Below are 21,405 nucleotides of genomic sequence, written 5' to 3' on the forward strand. Positions count from 1 at the left end.
TGTGTGTGTGTGTGTGTGTGTGTGTGTGTGTGTGTGTGTGTGTGTGTGTGTGTGTGTGTGTGTGTGTGTGTGTGTGTGTGTGTCTGTCTATCTATCTATATGTATATATATGTATATATATATATACAGTGGAGGAAATAATTATTTGATCCCTCACTGATTTTGTCCAATGACAAAGAAATGAAAAGTCTCAGAACAGTATCATTTCAATGGTAGGTTTATTTTAACAGTGGCAGATAGCACATCAAAAGGAAAATCAAAAAAATAACCTTAAATAAAAGATAGCAACTGATTTGCATTTCATTGAGTGAAATAAGTTTTTGAGCCCTCTAACAATAAAAGACTTAATACTTAGTGGAAAAACCCTTGTTTGCAAGCACAGAGGTCAAACGTTTCTTGTAATTGATGACCAAGTTTGCACACATTTTAGGAGGAATGTTGTTCCACTCCCCTTTGCAGATCATCTCTAAATCCCTAAGGTTTTGAGGCTGTCTCTGTGCAACTCTGAGCTTGAGCTCCCTCCATAGGTTTTCTATTGGATTAAGGCTCGGAGACTGACTAGGCCACTCCATGACCTTAATGTGCTTCTTCTTGAGCCACTCCTTTGTTGCCTTTGCTGTATGTTTTGGGTCATTGTCGTGCTGGAACACCCATCCACGACCCATTTTCAGTTTCCTGGCAGAGGGAAGGAGGTTGTCGTTCAAGATTTCACGATACATGGCTCCGTCCATTTTCCCGTTAATGCGATTAAGTTGTCCTGTGCCCTTAGCAGAAAAACACCCCCAAAGCAAAATGTTTCCACCCCCATGCTTGACGGTGGGGACGGTGTTTTGGGGGTCATAGGCAGAATTTTTCTTCCTCCAAACACAGCGAGTTGAGGTAATGCCAAAGAGCTCTATTTTGGTCTCATCAGACCACAGCACCTTCTCCCAGTCACTCACAGAATCATTCAGGTGTTCATTGGCAAACTTCAGACGGGCCTGCACATGTGCCTTCTTGAGCAGGGGGACCTTGCGAGCCCTGCAGGATTTTAATCCATTGCGGTGTAATGTGTTTCGAATGGTTTTCTTGGTGACTGTGGTCCCTGCTAATTTGAGGTCATTCACTAACTCATCCCGTGTAGTTCTAGGATGCTTTTTCACCTTTCTCAGAACCATTGACACCCCACGAGGTGAGATCTTGCGTGGAGCCCCAGAGCGAGGTCGATTGATGGTCATTGATGGTCATTTTGTGCTCCTTCCATTTTCGAACAATCGCACCAACAGTTGTCACCTTCTCTCCCAGCTTCTTGCTAATGGTTTTGTAGCCCATTCCAGCCTTGTGCAGGTCTACAATTTTGTCTCTGACATCCTTGGACAGCTCTTTGGTCTTTCCCATGTTGGAGAGTTTGGTGTCTGCTTGATTGATTGATTCTGTGGACAGGTGTCTTTTATACAGGTGACTAGTTAAGACAGGTGTCCTTATTGAGGGTGACTAATTGAGTAGAAGTGTCTAACCACTCTGTGGGAGCCAGAACTCTTAATGGTTGGTAGGGGTTCAAAAACTTATTTCACTCAACGAAATGCAAATCAGTTGCTATCTTTTATTTAAGGTTATTTTTTTGATTTTCCTTTTGATGTGCTATCTGCCACTGTTAAAATAAACCTACCATTGAAATGATACTGTTCTGAGACTTTTCATTTCTTTGTCATTGGACAAACTTACAAAATCAGTGAGGGGTCAAATAATTATTTCCTCCACTATATATATATATATATATATATATATATATATATATATATATATACATATATATATGTGTGTATATATGTATGTATATATATATATATATTTATATATATACACACACACACACACACACACACACACACACAGTGGGATGCAAACGTTTGGGCAACCTTGTTAATCTTCCTGTATAAATTGTTGGTTGTTACGATAAAAAATGTCAGTTAAATATATCATACTGGAGACACACGCAGTGATATTTGAAAAGTGAAATTAAGTTTATTGGATTTACAGAAAGTGTGCAATAATTGTTTAAACAAACTTAGGCAGGTACATAAATTTGGGCACCACAAAAGAGAAATGGAATTAATATTTAGTAGATCCTCCTTTTGTAGAAATTACAGCCTCTAAACGCTTCATGTAGGTTCCAATGAGAGTCTGGATTCTGGTTGAAGGTATTTTAGACCATTCCTCTTTACAAAACATCTCTAGTTAACTCAGGTTAGACTTTACAAAACATCTCTAGTTAACTCAGGTTAGATGGCTTCCGAGCATGGACAACTCTCTTTAACTCACACCACAGATTTTCAATTCTATTCAGGTCTGGGGACTGAGATGGCCATTCCAGAACATTGTACTTGTTCCTCTGCATAAATGCCTTAGTGGACTTTGAGCAGTGTTTAGGGTTCGTTGCCCTATTGAAAGATCCAGCCCCAGCGCAGCTTCAGCTTTGTCACTGATTCCTGGACATTGGTCTCCAGAATCTGCTGATACTGAGTGGAATCCATGCGTCCCTCAACTTTAACACGATTCCCAGTCCCTGCACTGGCCACACAGCCCCACAGCATGATGCAACCACCACCATGTTTTACTGTAGGTAGCATGTGTTTTTCTTGGAATGCTGTGTTCTTTTTCCTCCATGCATAACGCCCCTTGTTATGCCCAAATAACTCAATTTTAGTTTCATTAGTCCACAGCACCTTATTTCAAAATGAAGCTGGCTTGTCCAAATGTGCTTCAGCAAACCTCAAGCGGTTCTGTTTGTGCTGTGGGCGGAGAAAAGGCTTCCTCTGCATCACTCTCGCATACCACATCTCCTTGTGTAAAGTGTGCCGAATAGTTGAACGATGCACAGTGACTCCATCTGCACCAAGATGATGTTGTAGATCTTTGGTGCTGGTCTGTGGTTTGACTCTATTATCACCATTTGTCACCTCTGTCTATCCGAGATTTTTCTTGGTCTGCCACTTCAAACCATAACTTGAAGTGAGTCTTTGGTCTTCCATTTCCTCAATATGTTCCTAACTGTGGAAACAGACAGCTGGAATTTCTGAAACAGCTTTCTGTATCCTTCCCCTAAACCATGATGGTGAACAGTCTTTGTCTTCAGGTCAATTGAGAGTTGTTTTGAGACCACCATGTTGCTACTCTTCATAGAAAATTAAAAGAGGAGGAAAAGTTACAATTGACCCCCTTAAATACTCTTTCTCATAACTGGATTCACATGTGTAATTAAGTCAGGGGTCACTGAATTTACCAAGCCAATTTGAGTTCCAATAATTAGTTCTAAAGGTTTTCAAATCAATAAAATGACAACAGTGCCCACATTTATGTACCTGCCTAATTTTATTTAAACAATTATTGTGCACTTTAAACGTCATTTCACTTCTCAAATATCACGGTGCGTGTCTCCTATATGATATAGTCAACTGACATTTTTTATCATAACAACCAACGATTTATACAGGAAAATCATGACGATTAACAAGGTTGCCCAAACTTTCGCATCCCACTATATATATATATATATATATATATATATATATATATATTGTATTTATAAAGCGCCAACATATTACGCAACGCTGGACATTAGTTAAGGTTACAGATAATTTTTAGGGTGACATAAAGCAATAAGACAATACAGGAATACATGCAAACCAGGTCACGCAGCACAGTATGAGTACAACAGTACTTAGTCAGTCATTGGTTGGGAGCGTGGAGATTAGGCAAGTTGAGTTCACTCAAGAGTTCACTCAGATCCATAGGATGGGTGAACGGTAATGGAGTTGCTTGAACAGGTAGGATGCACAAGGAGGAGGACCCTGCAGAAGGCTTACAATCTAGAGACAATAATGCCTCTTGTACATCATCTTATTATCTTTTGGGAGACACCTATGTCATTTCCCATCAAAAAATTACTTGCTGGTTGAATAAAAGTAACTTTAAGTCAAAATTTACCAGGGGTATGAATAATTATGAACAGCACTGTAGTTAAGCATGTTGTTCCCAAGCATAGCAGTGTGCCCCAATCATAATTAGGTAGTGTAACCTCTATCTCTGTGTGCCTTGTTAACCTGTTCAGGACCACGTCACGCCGATGGGCTTGACCGCGTTGGCAGCCCCAGGACCACCTAACGTTGATCGGCATAAAGTCCTGCGGCTAGCTTTTGCAGTAGACTGCGCACGCATCTCCGCTCAGTCTCCCAGTGGCGACAGCCGCTAAGAGACTGTTAGACGGCAAAACCGGTGTCTATTTAGTACATACAGCCCTGCATCTAAGGCAGCGCTGTAAAGGGGACAGCCATGTCACTTGGCTGTCCCCTCCAGAGGGACAAAAATGATCTGCTATGATAGGCTGAAGCCTATCCCAGCCGATTGCGCTGATTGGCTCCCGGGGCGGAGGGGGGAAGGAAAAAAAAATTGTAGAAAATATTACAAAAATAAAGTCATAAATATTTATTAAAAAAAAAAAAAACACCTGGGGTGTGATCATACCCCACCAACAGAGAGCTCTCTTGTTGGGGAGAAAGGGGGGAATCACTTGTGTGCTGAGCTGTGCGGCCCTGCAGCGAGCCCTTAAAGCTGCAGTGGCCATTTTTGTGAAAAATGGCCTGGTCTTTAGTGGGGGTAAAGCCTGTGGTCCTGAAGAGGTTAAAAGGGAAGCCTGTATAACACCTCCCCCCCCGCATGAAACAACTGCATCTGATGGTTGACTTGGATTTATGCAAATAATTTGAAGGATTCTTTCCGGGAAAAATGGTGGAGGATGGCTAAGGCGAGTGTTTGAGAAAGCATTTTGAGTCTCATATGCTGTATCTTCTTGTTTTGGTTCTTTTGTAAAAAATATAGTAAATAAGTACAGAAGATTTAAATACTTACTGATAAAACAATGTATATTCATTTGGGTTGTGCTGTTGATTCCAGGTACAAGTCATTACATAGCGATTATCCATGATACATTGTATATCTGTATAACATAATAAACATATAGTGAGATTTATAATACAAAAAACTTGGCCCATATGCAATTCACTTTTTCTCCTGAGGGGATAATTTTTAATTTTCTGTTTCTCTTTTTAGCACTTTGTAATTGGAAAAGTACCAAAAAGTAGGTGAGAATGTACTATCAAAATTATTTTGAGTATTTTCTTGCTTGCTGGTTGTTTAACCACTACAGGACCGACGCAGTTGAAAGTTACATCCTGTATGTGGCAGTGCGGATCTGACAGAACATAACTTTCAAAACCCGTCGCCGCACGGTTTCGCCGCTCCCGCCACTTTCTCTCCATCGCAGATCACTCGCTCTGCCGTCCATATGACGGCAGAGTTCTGTGTGCCGGTCAGGTGCCGTTTTCATTGGCTCCTGATCCTGTCATTACTGTAAGCCAATCCCATTGACTTACATTGATTGACAGGGTCAGGAGCCAATGAAAGCGGCTCCTGACCGGCACACATCGCTCTGCTGTCATAGCGACGGCAGAGAGAGGTGCCTGCGTCGGGGAGTGAGCAGGGTGACCGGCGGGACTGCGCGAAGATTCAGCGGTAAGCGCCGTTTTACGCCACTTCGCTGTACCAACAGTCTCTGGTCCTTAAGGGGGCAGAGACTGCTGGTCCGGAAATGGTTAAAGGGCATTTGTTGACAAGTTGTGAAAATATCACCTAGGAGAAAACTCAATAGAAAAAGTTAATTGCATAGGGGCTTAAGAGTTAGAGACAAGCAAAGCTAAAAATCAAGACTCAGCCAAATTATATGTTAAACAAAAAATGGAATTATTAATATGGCCTTTTAACCACCCAGAATAAATCAAACTAATGAAACAGCTGTTCCTAGAGGTTCAACTATAGGGCTAGCAGGCACTGGGTTGCAGTGTAAATCCATAATCCATGTATCAACAAATAGCCATAAGCAGTATCGTTTGAAGAAGGGTATGTGACCACCCTTTCTCTGTCGGACCCTGCAGCTTGAGTCCATCGCTGTGCCCCACATTTGTAAATAAAGATCTTCATTAAAAGCAAAAAATATTATGTAACCACATTAATTCAGTGAGATAAAAGTTTGGGGGTGTTTTTTCTGTCTGAAATCTCTCTGTATTATTCTAAAAAAAAATAACTGCTTCTAAAGTATTTCCATAAATGGTGTTAGAGTAAAGCAGGGCTATATTAAAAGTTCCCATCTATAACCCTCCCTTCAAAGAATATCCCTTAAGGTGTGGTCAATAGGTGTGTCAGATCTTTTTAAATATGATGGTAAGATGGACTAGTTTTTGTAAATGTGTGTCAATGAATTTAGGTGCATTTGACATAAATGACTGCTAGAATGGAATTTCCTGGTGGAATCATGGATCAATGGAAAAAACAAAGGTGTTCTATTGAAAGATTTGGAATGATAATCGAGTCATCTTCTTGTTTAGTGATCCTCATGTGCAGCTGTAATAAGGTTTCTCATCTGTACTTTAAAGAACAAGCGACACCCATGCTAACCTAGAAATAAAAAACACATATATAAGTAGATATATACTACTTCTACTTACATAACAGATGTATTGTGCTATCCACGTAATGATTTCTGTGAATTTTATAAAGGAAAAGCAGAAATGTAAGGCTTGGTGGTGTATTCTCCACAGTCAGCATGCAACGCATGAGCTGGCGTGGAGGAGGTACACACACTAGCACCAGGAAACAGGCTATCCCTAGTATAGTGGAGGGGAGGACTGACTCCAATAGGAGATTGTGGCGCACAGAGCCAGTGCAGATCTGACAGCCACAAACAATGCTTTCGTTATAACGTCTCAGCGCAAAGTAGCGCTGAGCGCATAAACCAGAACTGAGGAGATCAGGACAGGTAGTCAGAATGAACGCTTGCTAGCTAGCGGCTACTTAGCGACAGCAAGCGTCCAAAACCAGACAGACTGGAATGAGGCAGCCAATGCGATGCGGCGATGGCGTGCCTCACAAAGACAGGACAGGATAGTCAGAAAATAGCAGGATTGAGATAGAAGAACGTAACACAGATAAATATACAATAAGTATGTTTTCCTAGCGTATTACAATTACAGCTATCAATGAAACTATTTGTTACGTCTGACTAACATATGTATATATCGGCAATGAACCGATATATGACATAAGCAGGAACGCTGACTAGGAATGGAGTAACACAGGGAACAGGACTCAGAAGGATTCGCTATCTCTTCGCAGAGATGAACGCAATCCACAAACGGTAACAGAACAGGATTCAGAAGGATTCGTTATCTCTTCGCAGAGATGAACGCAATCCACAAACGGTAACAGAACAGGATTCAGAAGGATTCGTTATCTCTTCGCAGAGATGAACGCAATCCACAAACAGAACCAGGAGCAGGGTAACTACCTCAGCACGGGTGGTCACGGTACGCGCAACCTACCAAAACGTGCTGGAAAGCTGACTAACTGCACACAGGATATAAACAGTTCGTGTACGTATACATCAGCGACACTGATGTATTAACGTAACACAAATACAAGGAAAATAATAAACGTGCTGGTATGCATATATATTGGCAATGAACCAATATATGATGCAAAGACCAGCAAAGTATCTTTATAACAAGAAACACGATCGGGGGCTAAAGCGACAGCAAGACAGGCTTAGGCTGAAGCTATGAAAACCCAAGGAAACCCTGCAGGAAGCAGATCTTTATACTGAGGTCATCCAATGGGAGCAGACATGCAGATTCCCACACAGGTGAATGATAATCAGTCACAAGCTGACAGCAGGGAAAGACAGACAAAGCTATGCAACTTGCATGGAAATAGATCAGAACTGCCTGAGCTGCAGCACTACTTCCAGCAATAGCTGCTGCAGCAGCGATCATTACAAGAAAATCCTATTCTAGGCAGTGGCCATCTTGCCAAGCTAATGCTGGCATCATATCCTCCCTGACTCGTTTTCCCCCCTCCCTTCTCTTGCTCATTGTGTATTCATTAGCTGCCCTCCTCCCAGAGACACTCCCACTGAGGTGTATACTAGAAACTGCACAATCTTTTTTTATTTACACATCCAATCGCCGAGTCACCTCAGCCTTGCTTGTAAACACAAGTGATCAGAGGGTGTTTCTGATAAGCAGCTAGGCAGGGAAATAAATGGAAGAGGAGATATATATTATAGATAAAAATAACTCCCAGCATTCAACTATTTGGCACTGTTTGGCACTAGGGCCAGTGCTCCTAAAGTATGTGATAACTCCAAACCATAACAGCAAAAAAAGTTTTGTAAGTTTTTAATGCAGAATTAGCATCTTTATCACTTACAGTGGGTTGCAAAAGTATTCGGCCCCCTTGACGTTTTCCACATTTTGTCATATTACTGCCACAAATATGAATCAATTTTATTGGAATTCCACATAAAAGACCAACACAAAGTAGTGTACACGTGAGAAGTGGAACGAAAATCATACATGATTCCAAACATTTTTTTTTACAAATAAATAACTGCAAAGTGGTGTGTGCATAATTATTCGGCCCCCTTTGATCTGAGTGCAGTCAGTTGCCTATAGACATTGCCTGATGAGTGCTAATGACTAAATAGAATGCACCTGTGTGTAATCTAATGTCAGTACAAATACAGCTGCTCTGTGAGGGGCTCAGAGGTTGTCTAAGAGAATATTGGGAGCAACAACACCGTGAAGTCCAAAGAACACACAAGACAGGTCAGGGATCAAGTTATTGAGAAATTTAAAGCAGGTTTAGACTACATAAAGATTTCCAAAGCCTTGAACATCCCATGGAGCACTGTTCAAGCGATCATTCAGAAATGGAAGGAGTATGGCACAACTGTACACCTACCAAGACATGGCCATCCACCTAAACTGACAGGCCGAACAAGGAGAGTGCTGATCAGAAATGCAGTCAAGAGGCCCATGGTGACTCTGGACGAGATGCAGAGATCTACAGCTCAGGTGGGAGACTCTGTCCATAGGACAACTATTAGTCATGCACTGTACAAAGTTGGCCTTTATGGAAGAGTGGCAAGAAGAAAGGCATTGTTAACAGAAAGCATAAGAAGTCCTGTTTGCAGTGTGCCACAAGCCATGTATGGGACACAGCAACCATGTGGAAGAAGGTGCTCTGGTCAGATGAGACCAAAATGGAACTTTTTGGCCAAAATGCAAAACGCTATGTGTGGCAGAAAACTAACACTGCACATCACTCTGAACACACCATCCCCACTGTCAAATATGGTGGTGGCAGCATCATGCTCTGGGGGTGCATCTCTTCAGCAGGGACAGGGAAGCTGGTCAGAGTTGATGGGAAGATGGATGGAGCCAAATACAGGGCAAACTTGGAAGAAAACCTCTTGGAGACTGCAAAAGACTTGAGACTGGGTCGGATGTTCATCTTCCAGCAGGACAATGACCCTAAACATAAAGCCAGGGCAACAATTGAATAGTTTAAAACAAAACAAATCTATGTGTTAGAATGGCCCAGTCAAAGTCCAGATCTAAATCCAATTGAGAATCTGTGGCAAGATCTGAAAACTGCTGTTCACAAACGCTGTCCATCTAATCTGACTGAGCTGGAGCTGTTTTGCAAAGAAGAATGGGCAAGGATTTCAGTCTCTAGATGTGCAAAGCTGGTAGAGACATAACCTAAAAGACTGGCAGCTGTAATTGCAGCAAAAGGTGGTTCTACAAAGTATTGACTCAGGGGGCCGAATAATTACGAACACCCCACTTTGCAGTTATTGATTTGTAAAAAATGTTTGGAATGATGTATGATTTTCGATCCACTTCTCACATGTACACCACTTTGTATTGGTCTTTCACGTGGAATTCCCAAAAAAATTGATGCATTTTTGTGGCAGTAATGTGACAAAATGCGGAAAACTTCAAGGGGGGCGAATACTTTTGCAACCCACTGTAATACACTCAGACCAGTTGCTGTTGAAATTTGATTTTTATGGTGACAATACCGCTTTAAATTCAATTAATATTATCTTGTAAGGCCTCATTCACACTACAGACGTTGCTGTACACTTTTCACAGCGCATTGTGCTGTGCACTTTGCTAGGTACAGCTTTTTCCATTGAATTTAATGTAACAAGTTCACATCTATACGCTTAGTTTCTGTCCATTTGAGAAAAGCATTGCTTGCATTTCTGTGCATTGCGCTGTGAAGTGCATCGCATGCAAGTGAATGGTGTGCGTTTTATAAGCGCATAGAAGTGCATAGCAATGCGCTTTTGAGATGCGCTTTTTACCCCTAATTTAAATTTTTTTTTAAATGAAAACAAATCTTTATTGATAACTGCTACTTCAAATAAGCAAAAACACGTTAAATCACATCTAGGCGCATGTAAACGCATGGGTCTGTTTAAAAAAAGCACACCGCAATGCACTGAAACGTGTTATGAAATGCGCATCAACGCATGCGTTTTTTATCATGCATTTAAATACATTTCTGAATGCACCCAATGTAAACGAGGCCTAAAATCCTGCATGCTTCGGCCAAATAGTCTTTCTTATCTAGTACAAGTACTGTATGCCTCATCTGCGTGTTTTTTAACAAGATTGTTGTTGTTCTGTAGGGCATTTCAACTAGCCTTTCTTATTGTATTTGTTTTCTTAGATCTAGAATCTTTCATCGCACGACTATAGAAGATTTCTACAAAATAGCCTTATTGTTGGATGGAATAAAATGGAATAAAAAGTTCTTGTCACAGTTGTTTAGATGCATTCCTCTGGTATAAATTGTGCCATACTGTATAGAGCCCTTTCTCCTGGCCCACGCACACCAACCATAACTTCCAGTGTAGAAGTTATAGCCTGGATAGGGTATAGCAGATGCTCACACACTCCATCTTAAAGGAAAAGAGATTGTGTTATGTGGAAAAGAAGAAGAGATAAGCAAAAGAGAGGAAAACATTCATCTTACCCTGTCAGTGTTGTATAAAAAAGTGCCTTATGCAGCATGGGAGGAATCATGTTTACTACTGGCATGGTGAGGTAGAGGTTTTTTTTTTATTCCCTTAGTTGAAGACACGCCCTTTTTAATCTTATGTAGATACATACGTTTATCCAGGCCACGTAGGGCGCTGCGTCAGTTTGAAAATCGCTGCAAAATCAGCCCTATATAAAGTCACAATACAACTGGAATCATCAGGCTTGTGCTAATAAAAAATTATAATTTTACTTTGAAATCACTGCAAGGAGTATATTAATTTTCTTGAACAGGATTGCAATGTATCCTTTATGCTAAATCATATGGAATTAATCAAGGTTTTAAGCTCACCATCATGTAAACATAGCAGTGGCTAGCATGGAAGCAGGGCAGTCTCCCGCTGCCTCAGCTGTACTGCCACTCTCCACTGTGTCATGTGATTTGTCACAAAATTACATTAATTGGGAGGAAGGAGGTACAGAGGACACTGACAGAGAGAGAGTGGGTACTGAGGAAAATTACTGTGGGGCACAGAGGATACTAATTAGGAGGGATAGTTCACAGAGGACATTACTTGGGCAAGAGGGGACACAAAGGAAACTAACTGGAAATGAGAGGGCACAGAGGACACTAATTGAGAGGGAGAAAGCTCAGAGGACACCAATTTGGATGGAGGAGGCTCAAAGGACACTAAACACAGAGAGAAGAGTTACATTGGCAAGATTTGGCTTTGAGAACAACTTAATAAAATGGGTCAAAATTCTTTACACTAAGCCTTTGGCCCAAGTTTGCACTAATTCTACAGTCTCAAATCCCTTCATGATTTACAGGAGTAAATGTCAGGATTGTCACCTCTCTCCCTATCTCTGGAGATCCCTGATCCATAGCCTAAAAATTGGATTTATTGAAGTAAACTAAGCTAATATGCAGATGACACCATCCTCTAGCTAGAAGATTATTACTCAGGGCTTTCTATCAACTGAAGTAAGTCAGCCATCATGGGGCTAGATGACTCCATTGTTTCTGCAAGCCCTCTACCTTGGCAAACCGTGTAATTTTTTCAATATCTGGGTGGTATTGTGCAAACCAATCCTACCTGTTACCTGAAAGATATCACTCCGCTTTTAACTTTTACATTAAAGAGGAACAGTCGCGAAAATCTTAAAATTTAAAAGACATACGAATAAGAAGCACATTTCTTCTAGAGTAAAATGAGCCATAAATTACTTTTCTTCTAGGTTGCTGTCACTTACAGTAAGTAGTAGATATCTGACATTACCGACATTACCGACATTACCATGGGGGGGTTCTCAGGGTTTTCTTTATTTTTAAAAGCAATTAGTGAATGGCAGTTGCTCCGTCCAACTGCCAAAATAGTGTGCAGGGAGGCTGGCTAGCATCTTTGTATTAATTATTTTCAGGGAATGTCTTTATAAAGAATAAAGGCCATACTGAGAATCCCCTATAGAGAGATGGACTAGCCCAAAATCTGTTGGTAATGTCAGATTTCTACTACTTACTGTAAGTGAAAGCAAAATGGGAGAAAAGTAATTTATGGCTCATTTTACTCTGGGAGAAATGTACTTCTTTACATAGATACATAGGTATTTTGGTTGAAAAAAGACATACGTCCATCGAGTTCAACCAGTACAAAGTACAACACCAGCCTGCTCTTTCCCATATCCCTGTTGATCCAGAGGAAGGCGAAAAACCCTTACAAGGCATGGTCCAATTAGTCCCAAAAGGGAAAAATCCCTTCCCGACTCCAGATGGCAATTAGATAAAATCCCTGGATCAACATCATTAGGCATTACCTAGTAATTGTAGCCATGGATGTCTTTCAACGCAAGGAAAGCATCTAAGCCCCCTTTAAATGCAGGTATAGTGTTCTTTTTTGTATGTGTTTAAAATTTTAAGATTTTTGCGATAGTTCCTCTTTAAGTAAAGCGACAGCCTAGTCTAAACTTTCCCTCTAAACTGTTGCTTGGGTGAATTTAATAAAGATGGTTCTCCTCGGGGGCGTGGCCTGGCAAGCATGGAGTGAAGACGTATGTTCAGAGAGCTCAAGCAGTTATATCCTTCAGCTATTCTGTGTAGCTGCAAATCCACCTGAGGCCTCTTGCACACTACATGAAATTCTGATTGCAATTAAAAAAAAAAGTACTACATGCTGCTACGTTTTTTATTCAGAATCAAAAATAGGATCATATAAAAAAAATTGTAATCGCAAACAGTGTGCAAGGGCCAAGGAGGCAGCCGCGAAATTAAAGAATTATCAACATGGGAGAGATGGTGAAGGATCCTCGGACAAGCAGGCCGGTGCGCCATCTCTGAAACAAATCCTGGACGCAGTCACCCTATGTCAATCAAGCCTGGCTTCCATCACAACGAAATTGGAGGAGGTGAAGACAGACATCTCTGTCCTCTGCCAGGAAATGCAGACACTACCCAGGTATCAGAGGCTGAAGACAGGATTTGCACCCTTGATGACGAGGTGAGGCCCTTGCAGCTCCAATTTCGTGCCACACAGCAAGAAATGAAGGCCCTGCGAAACCACCAAGATGTCCTTGGTTGTTGTAATCAATAGAATTCTCAATATAAGCTGCAATTCCAGATACGAGTGGGACAATACAACTGTTGTACTGCTAATACTTCAAGGTAGATAGAAGACAGCATACAATTTCCGTATAACAAATGTCTCTACAGGTTAAATTTATAAGCTCAATGTTCCCTTTTTTGAGTATATTACTTTTGGTACAAAATACATAGTTGTAATTACAGAGACAAATGTAACATGATGAATAAAATGTATAACAAATCGCAAGATACAAAAGGGTGAGTGAGCCCTGCCCTCTATCTAAACAGATAAACATTTACATATGATACTAGCCCTTTCTGTTTTCCAGCATAGGAGGAGTTAAAAAAAATGAGTTGTTATCTATACAAAAGAGCTTCTCTGAACTCAGTCCCGTTTTCTGAAAAAATAATGAGATAAGGTGTTACTGTAGGAAAGGTCAAAGGGCCATTAATTCTGCTTTGTTTTAAAGCTTAAAAGAGTGTGGATTCTAAACTGCAACTGTGACCGTCTGATGCAATGTTATAAATAAAGCTATATAACTGAAAATATAAATATGAGACTCTTTTCTTTGCTACTAACATTATATTTATTATCCGTAATACACATACAATTCACTATCTCATGAGTTTATTTTCGCTTCAGATTTGCTTTAAAGAGAATCTGTATTGTTAAAATCGCACAAAAGTAAACATACCAGTGCGTTAGGGGACATCTCCTATTACCCTCTGACACAATTTCGCCGCTCCTCGCCGCATTATAAGTGGTTAAAAACAGTTTTAAAAAGTTTGTTTATAAACAAACAAAATGGCCACCAAAACAGGAAGTAGGTTGATGTACAGTATGTCCACACATAGAAAATACATCCATACACAAGCAGGCTGTATACAGCCTTCCTTTTGAATCTCAAGAGATCAATTGTGTGTTTCTTTCCCCCTGTTCTCATGCACTGAAGTTTCAGGCTGCTTGTTTCTTCCTGCAAACAGCTTTGCCCTTGTCTGTAATTCTTCAGTATGTGAAAGCCCAGCCAGCTCAGAGGACGATTTATCCAGCTTGTAAAAGATAAGAGAGAAGCTGCTCTAATCCTAAATAACACACAGGCAGTGTGCATAGAGGGGCCTGGAAGGGAGAGTTCATAGCAGAACCACAACACTGAAAAACTTGGCAGCCTTCCAGACACAGGCTGACAAGTCTGACAGTGGAAAGATACATTGATTTATTACAGAGACTGTGATAGTAGAAAGTGCTGCAGTAAGCCAGAACACATTAGAATAGCTTTTTGAACTTGTAGGATGATAAAAAACAGGATGCAATTATTGTTACGGAGTCTCTTTAAGAACCCCCTTTCCCCACCACTTGTACTGGCTTCTGAGGCTCTGAGCATCTCAGGAATGTCCCTTTGTCAGGTCTATGTGTAGCTCCTAAGGTTCTGCTGCTGACTTCCAGAGACCTGGTGTAGGGAATGGTAGCCTGTCAGACGGAGAAAAGGGCATCATTTTAATAAGAAAGTAGAGCCGATTAAAGTGTACCTGACACAAAAGGAGGGAAACGTTTTATAGGAGTAAATAAAGTTTTATTCCTCCAGCCCCCTCCACGCAGATCGCTCCCTCGCAGCCGTCCAAAGCCTCCTGGATCCTCCGGTAGCAGCCACGTTATCTAGGGCCAGTTTGGGCCAGGTGGCGCAGGTGCAGTGTGGGCAAGCATGCTCCCCCATCTCGCTCCCATGTCTAGGAGCCTTCTGCACCTGTGCAGTAGTAGTGTGCAGGCATAGAATGCTCCCGTGGTCAGGCTGTGCATGCGCAGTATGCCTGAATGGCCGAGGAGAACAGAGGGTTCCTATCAGAGGATCCAGGAGGCTTTGGATGGCTGCGAATAGTGATCTGCATGGAGGGGGCTGGAGAAAGCACCAGGTATGTATGAAACTTTTCCCTCCTTTCAAGGTTTACTTTAAGGTAGTATATATATTTTTATGTTGTGTTCCACCTCAGGTTCTTTTTAAATTGTATCTGAACTGACATGTGACATGACGAGATAACGTGTATGTACAGTGCAATTCCTGCATAGAACTAGGCTATATTCCTTTGTTCTTTTTCACTGTAGGGGTAAATGTTAAGGCATGCAAATGACAGCTTCTTTCCAGTTGGACCTAGGCAAACTATAGCATAATTTTCACTAATAGCTAATTACAAGCTATAAAGCTCTTGCCTGGCAGATAAAAATGTTTGAGTGCATGGAATAGATAATATAGGACTATAGTTCATATTTAGCCATATTTAGGAGTAGGAGCACAGCAGCCAGGTAAGTAGCATTATCAGCAGGGAGCAGGGAGTTTAGCAATGAATTCTTCTATATCTCTTCATATTCTGGTTTCCTTTAATGTAGAAATATTCCTTTAAGTGTAATAGTGAAGATTCCCGATCCAGGTGCATATCAGCACAACAGTCAGGTTGTTTGCACTTTGGCAGAGGAATAAAGATGGCAGCCACCATGTTCCCTTCACTACAGGTTTGTGTTAAATTAACAATCCAGAGATAGGCTGTAATAGCTGCCTCTCTTATGTTCTTTTATACCTCTTCGTCTTTCTGCTGTTATCATACTCCATGCCTTCAGGGATACGGTCCTTGTACAGCAGCAATTGTCAGTTGCCATGGTGATGTGACAGTCATGTAACTGTGGAGTCATTCATGGGTGAAGAGTTCAAGTTGTGTGTATATAGTAGTATTTAGTGTGAACATAAGAGAAAGGTGAAGAATTATGCTGCAGACTGAGAGCTTCTTAAGCCACAGAATCCAGCATCCAAGGAGTGTGTAACCTATTCCCTGTATTTGAAGTGGTGAATTTTGAGAATAATGGAAGAAACCCTGTGGTAATCTTGAACTAACACCTCTGTAAAGAAAAAAAAAAAAAAGCTTACCGTATGTCACTCAGTTATAGTAAGAGCTTTCTTGGCCTCTAGCCTGGGACAGGATTGCATTGTGGTAGGAACAAGTAGGCCCTAAAAGCACTCCATCCAAGGGATAACAGGCCTGCCGCACTCTTCTCTGACACGTGTACACCAGTGGATGCAATCAGTGGATGCTACAGCTCCAAAAATAGGTTGCTATGTTGTTTCTAGGCTTTTTTCATTTAACTAATTGATGTAGGACAAAATGTTCTTATCCCCAGAAAGCACAAAAACAATTCTACTCTACTGCATCTCTAAGCAATCCCATTCCTCTTTTGATAGTGCTAGGTCAAAAATAATTCATCATACTAGGGATTCTACATACTTTTCATTTCTATGTCTTAAAACAAATGTTTAGTTGGAGTTTGTAAACAGGTTGTGGGGGAAATGCATTTTACCTTTAAATCATGTCTTTCTATGTGGTTACAACCCGACTTGCATTATAGGCAAGTAATAGATAAAGTTAATTACATAATGCAATGTGAACAATGTTCGAATTGCAGATACCTCTGATTACTTCCACAAGGTTTGGCATCTATGGTTGGATAAAACCTGTGCAAGGAGTGTGACTGGTCTTGCTTTTTGTTAGAAAGGAACTTCCTACGATCTAACAGCCTTCTTAACACTTATTACTGTATTGATGTCATGTTGATTACTGCTGTCTTATGCACAGGTGCCTTCAGATGGTGCTCTTGAGTCACATTCATCCCGTATCTGCTTGTACATTTCTGTTGTGGCTGGTATGGGAAGCCTACTTGGTCTTCCCCCTCTAAGAGTTTAAGTTCACGGGTACATTATAATTCCATGTACACTGTGTTTTGACTCTAATGTACCTGTGAAAATGTTTTTGACTGTCTTGCTCAGGGCCGGTTCTGGACTTTTTGCTGTCTGAGGCAAAAAAGTGAGGATGCCCCCTCCCCCGATTTGGAATGATCACACAGCACCCAAACATTTTCAGTATAGGTAGGTAGCCAGCCAGGTATAGGTGCCCCCTGTATAGGAAGCTAGTATAGTTGCCCCCAGTATAGGTAGCCAATATTGTTGCACCCTGTATAGGTAGCCAGTATACTTGCCCCAGTATAGGTAGCTAGCATAGTTTCCCCCAGTATATAGTTACATAGTTACATAGTTATTTTGGTTGAAAAAAGACATACGTCCATCGAGTTCAACTAGTACAAAGTCCAACTCCAGCCTGCTCCCTCACATATCCCTGTTGATCCAGAGGAAGGCGAAAAAACCCTTACAAGGCATGGTCCAATTAGCCCCAAAAGGGAAAATTTCCTTCCCGACTCCAGATGGCAATCAGATATAATCCCTGGATCAACATCATTAGGCATTACCTAGTAATTGTAGCCATGGATGTCTTTCAACGCAAGGAAAGCATCTAAGCCCCCTTTAAATGCAGGTATAGAGTTTGCCATAACGACTTCCTGTGGCAATGCATTCCACATCTTAATCACTCTTACTGTAAAGAACTCTTTCTTAAATAAATGGCTAAAACGTTTTTCCTCCATGCGCAGATCATGTCCTCTAGTCCTTTGAGAAGGCCTAGGGACAAAAAGCTCACCCGCCAAGCTATTATATTGCCCTCTGATGTATTTATACATGTTAATTAGATCTCTTCGAAGGCGTCTTTTCTCTACACTAAATAAACCCAGTTTATCTAACCTTTCTTGGTAAGTGAGACCGTCCATCCCACGTATCAATTTTGTTGCTCGTCTGCACCTGCTCTAAAACTGCAATATCTTTTTTTTGTAATGTGGTGCCCAGAACTGAATTCCATATTCCAGATGTGGCCTTACTAGAGAGTTAAACAGGGGCAATATTATGCTAGCATCTCAAGTTTTTATTTTCCTTTTAATGCATCCCAAAATTGTGTTAGCTTTAGCTGCAACGGCTTGGCATTGAGTATGATTATTTAACTTGTTTTCGATGAGTACTCCTAAGTCCTTCTCCAAATTTGATGTCCCCAACTGTATCCCATTTATTTTGTATGGTGCTAGACCATTGGTACGACCAAAATGCATGACTTTACATTTTTCAACATTGAATTTCATCTGCCATGTATGTGCCCATATAGCCATCCTATCCAGATCCTGCTGCAATATGACACTATCTTCCTGAGAGTTGATGATTCTGCACAATTTTGTATCATCTGCAAAAATAGCAACATTGTCCACTACTGCATCTACTAGGTCATTAATAAATACATTGAAGAGCACTGGACCCAGTACAGACCCCTGTGGGACCCCACTGCTAACAGTCTCCCATTTTGAGTACGATCCATTGACCACAACTCTTTGTTTTCTGTCCATTAGCCAGTTCCCTATCCATGCACACAGACTCTTCCCCAGTCCTTGCATCCTCAACCTTTGCACCAGACTTTTGTGGGGAACAGTGTCGAAGGCCTTTGCAAAGTCCAAGTATATCACATCTACAGCATTCCCAATATCCATATTAGCGTTCACTACCTCATAAAAGCTGAGCATGTTAGTCAAACAAGACCTGTCTTTAGTAAACCCATGTTGATGCTGATAAATAAGATTATTTTCTACTATGAAGTCATGTATAGTATCTCTTAGTAACCCCTCAAATAGTTTGCATACAACTGATGTTAAGCTTACAGGTCTATAATTTCCTGGATCTGATTTTTTGCCCTTCTTAAATAATGGGAAAACGTGGGCTGTACTCCAATCCACTGGGACTCTGCCAGTTGAACGAGAGAGTCACAAAAGAACTGAACTTAATTCCCTTAGGACCCGAGGATGCATGCCATCCGGGCCAGGTGCCTTGTCTATTTTTAATTTATTTAGTCTTGCCTTCACTTCTTCCTGCGTTAAGTATTTAATATTACAGTTAGAAGATTGAGACTCTTCTGCCTCTGTAATTTGCAAAAGTGCTGTTTCCTTTGTGAAGACAGAAGCAAAGAAAGCATTTAATAACTTTGCCTTACCTTGGTCATCCACCATTGAGTTCCCACCCTCATCCTTTAGGAGTCCTATACAGTCAACCTTTCTTTTTTTAGAGTTGATGTACTTGTAAAACTTTTTTGGGTTAGATTTGATATCCCTAGCGATTTGATTTTCAGCTTCGATCTTTGCTAGCCTAATTTCTTTATCAGGGCCGGATTTGTGGGCAGGCCAACCTAGGCCAGTTCCTAGGGCGCCAGGAATGCTGGGGCGATGTTGCCGTGGTATCCTACTGCAAAGTTTTTGCTGCGCTGTTTTCTGCCCCTGTCCATCTGCCTCCCGCCCACCGGAAGTCCGTCTGCCGCCTGCCCGATGAAAGTCCGTCTGCTGCCTGCCCGTTTGCAGAAAATCCATCTGCTGCCCACCTGCCATCCCTGTGTTGTGACCCCCCCTCGCCCGATGCCAAGCATCAGAACTCACATCACGCTGGCCAGGCAGTGCTCCATGCTCACAGTGATGACGAGAGAGCAAGAGATGCCATTGCACAGCGCATCGCCGTATACAGGAAGTTACATTGACGCGCACTTCCTGTATTTGAAATATTCGGCGCTGCGCTGTGTACAGCACTTTTTACCCTCTTGTCATCACTGTGAGTATGGAGCACTGGTTTCCTCTTACCAGCGCGCTGATGTGAGGTCTGACGCCGGGCAGAGGGCGAGAGCCGTGGCAGAGCGTGAGCAGGTGAGCAGTGTCACTGCTCAGATCGTGGGGTGAGTGATGCAGGAAGGGGGCTCCCTATACTGGAGAGGCGGGGGTCACCTGGCTAACTAAATTGAAGGGGGCATTAGGGAGCTCCCTATACTGGGGAACTGGAGGGGGCAGAAAGCACGCTCCCTATACTTGAGGGGGTCACCTGGCTACTTAAATTGAAGGGGGCAGAAAGGAGGCTCCCTATACTGGAGGGGGGTCCCCTGGCTACCTAAACTGGAGGGGGCTGAAAAGGGGCTTCCTATACTGGAGGGGGGCCGCCTGGCTATCTAAACTGGAGGGGGCTACCTATACTGGAGGTGGTTCACCTGGCTACCTAAACTGAAGGGGGCTCCCTATACTGGAGGGGGCAGAAAGGGGACTACCTATACTAGAGGGAGGTCACTTGGCTAACTAAACTGAAGGGGGCTCCCTATACTGGAGGGGGTTCACCTGGCTACCTAAATTGAAGGGGGCTCCCTATACTGGAGGGGGAGGTCACTTGGCTACCTAAACTGGAGAGGGCAGAAAGGGGGCTACCTATACTAGAGGGGAGTCACTTGGCTACCTAAACTGAAGGTAGCCTGGCTGGAGGGGGTTCACCTGGCTACCTAAATTGAAGGGGGCTCCCTATACTGGAGGGGGAGGTCACTTGGCTACCTAAACTGGAGGGGGCAGAAAGGGGGCTACCTATACTAGAGGGGGATCACTTGGGTACCTAAACTGAAGGTAGCCTGGCTGGAGGGGGTTCACCTGGCTACCTAAACTGAAGGGGGCTCCCTATACTGGAGGGGGGTCATCTGGCTACCTAAACTGGAGGGGGTAGAAAGGGGGCTACTTATACTGGAGGGGAAGTCATCTGGTTGCTTATACTGAATGGGGGCATCAGGCTACTTTAAACTGATATTTAGGGCCACGTGGCTACTTTATTATTTTATTTCGAAGATACTTTTTCTTAATTTGTCTTGAGGCAACTGACTATTAATTGTTTTGTCTAGACTCTAGAGGCATGTGACTGTTCAATTTTATCTGGATGCTTGTGACTATTTAAATTGTACCTGAGATGTTATTACAAGCAGCATTCATACTTACCTGGTACTCCCTTGCCATCCTCCCAGACTGCTCCATTGTCCCATGGTAAGCTGAAAATTGACCAGTTGCATATACGTAGGCTGGGAGCGTGATGGGAGGCACGCATGCGCAGTGGAGTGTGGCTGGCCAAATTACCACAGGATAGCGGAGTGGCTCGGGGGCCCTCATCCTGCATGAGGCTGGAGTAAGCCCCAGATAAGTATGAATGCTGC

The 21,405-nt window shown here is 42.1% G+C and overlaps 1 protein-coding gene across 4 annotated transcripts in view; it reads right to left on the reverse strand.

Moving 5' to 3' along the window:
• The window catches only part of IL2RG (interleukin 2 receptor subunit gamma), a 92,002-nt gene that overhangs the window by 62,028 nt on the left and 8,569 nt on the right, over window positions 1-21,405 (reverse strand). The window contains exons 1-2 of one of the 4 annotated variants that reach the window (XM_068247614.1): window positions 16,416-16,480; window positions 4,888-4,975 (exon numbers count right to left, since the gene is read on the reverse strand). In XM_068247614.1, coding sequence (XP_068103715.1) covers window positions 4,888-4,961 — 74 coding nt within the window. In that variant the 5' untranslated portion in view covers window positions 4,962-4,975; window positions 16,416-16,480. Of the gene's footprint in view, window positions 1-4,887; window positions 4,976-12,179; window positions 12,252-16,071; window positions 16,120-16,415; window positions 16,481-21,405 lie in introns of those variants that run through there. The other 3 variants (XM_068247612.1, XM_068247613.1, XM_068247611.1) reach the window with 3 other exon arrangements.

Source organism: Hyperolius riggenbachi, chromosome 8 (genome assembly GCF_040937935.1).
Source record: "Hyperolius riggenbachi isolate aHypRig1 chromosome 8, aHypRig1.pri, whole genome shotgun sequence".
NCBI lineage: Eukaryota > Metazoa > Chordata > Amphibia > Anura > Hyperoliidae > Hyperolius > Hyperolius riggenbachi.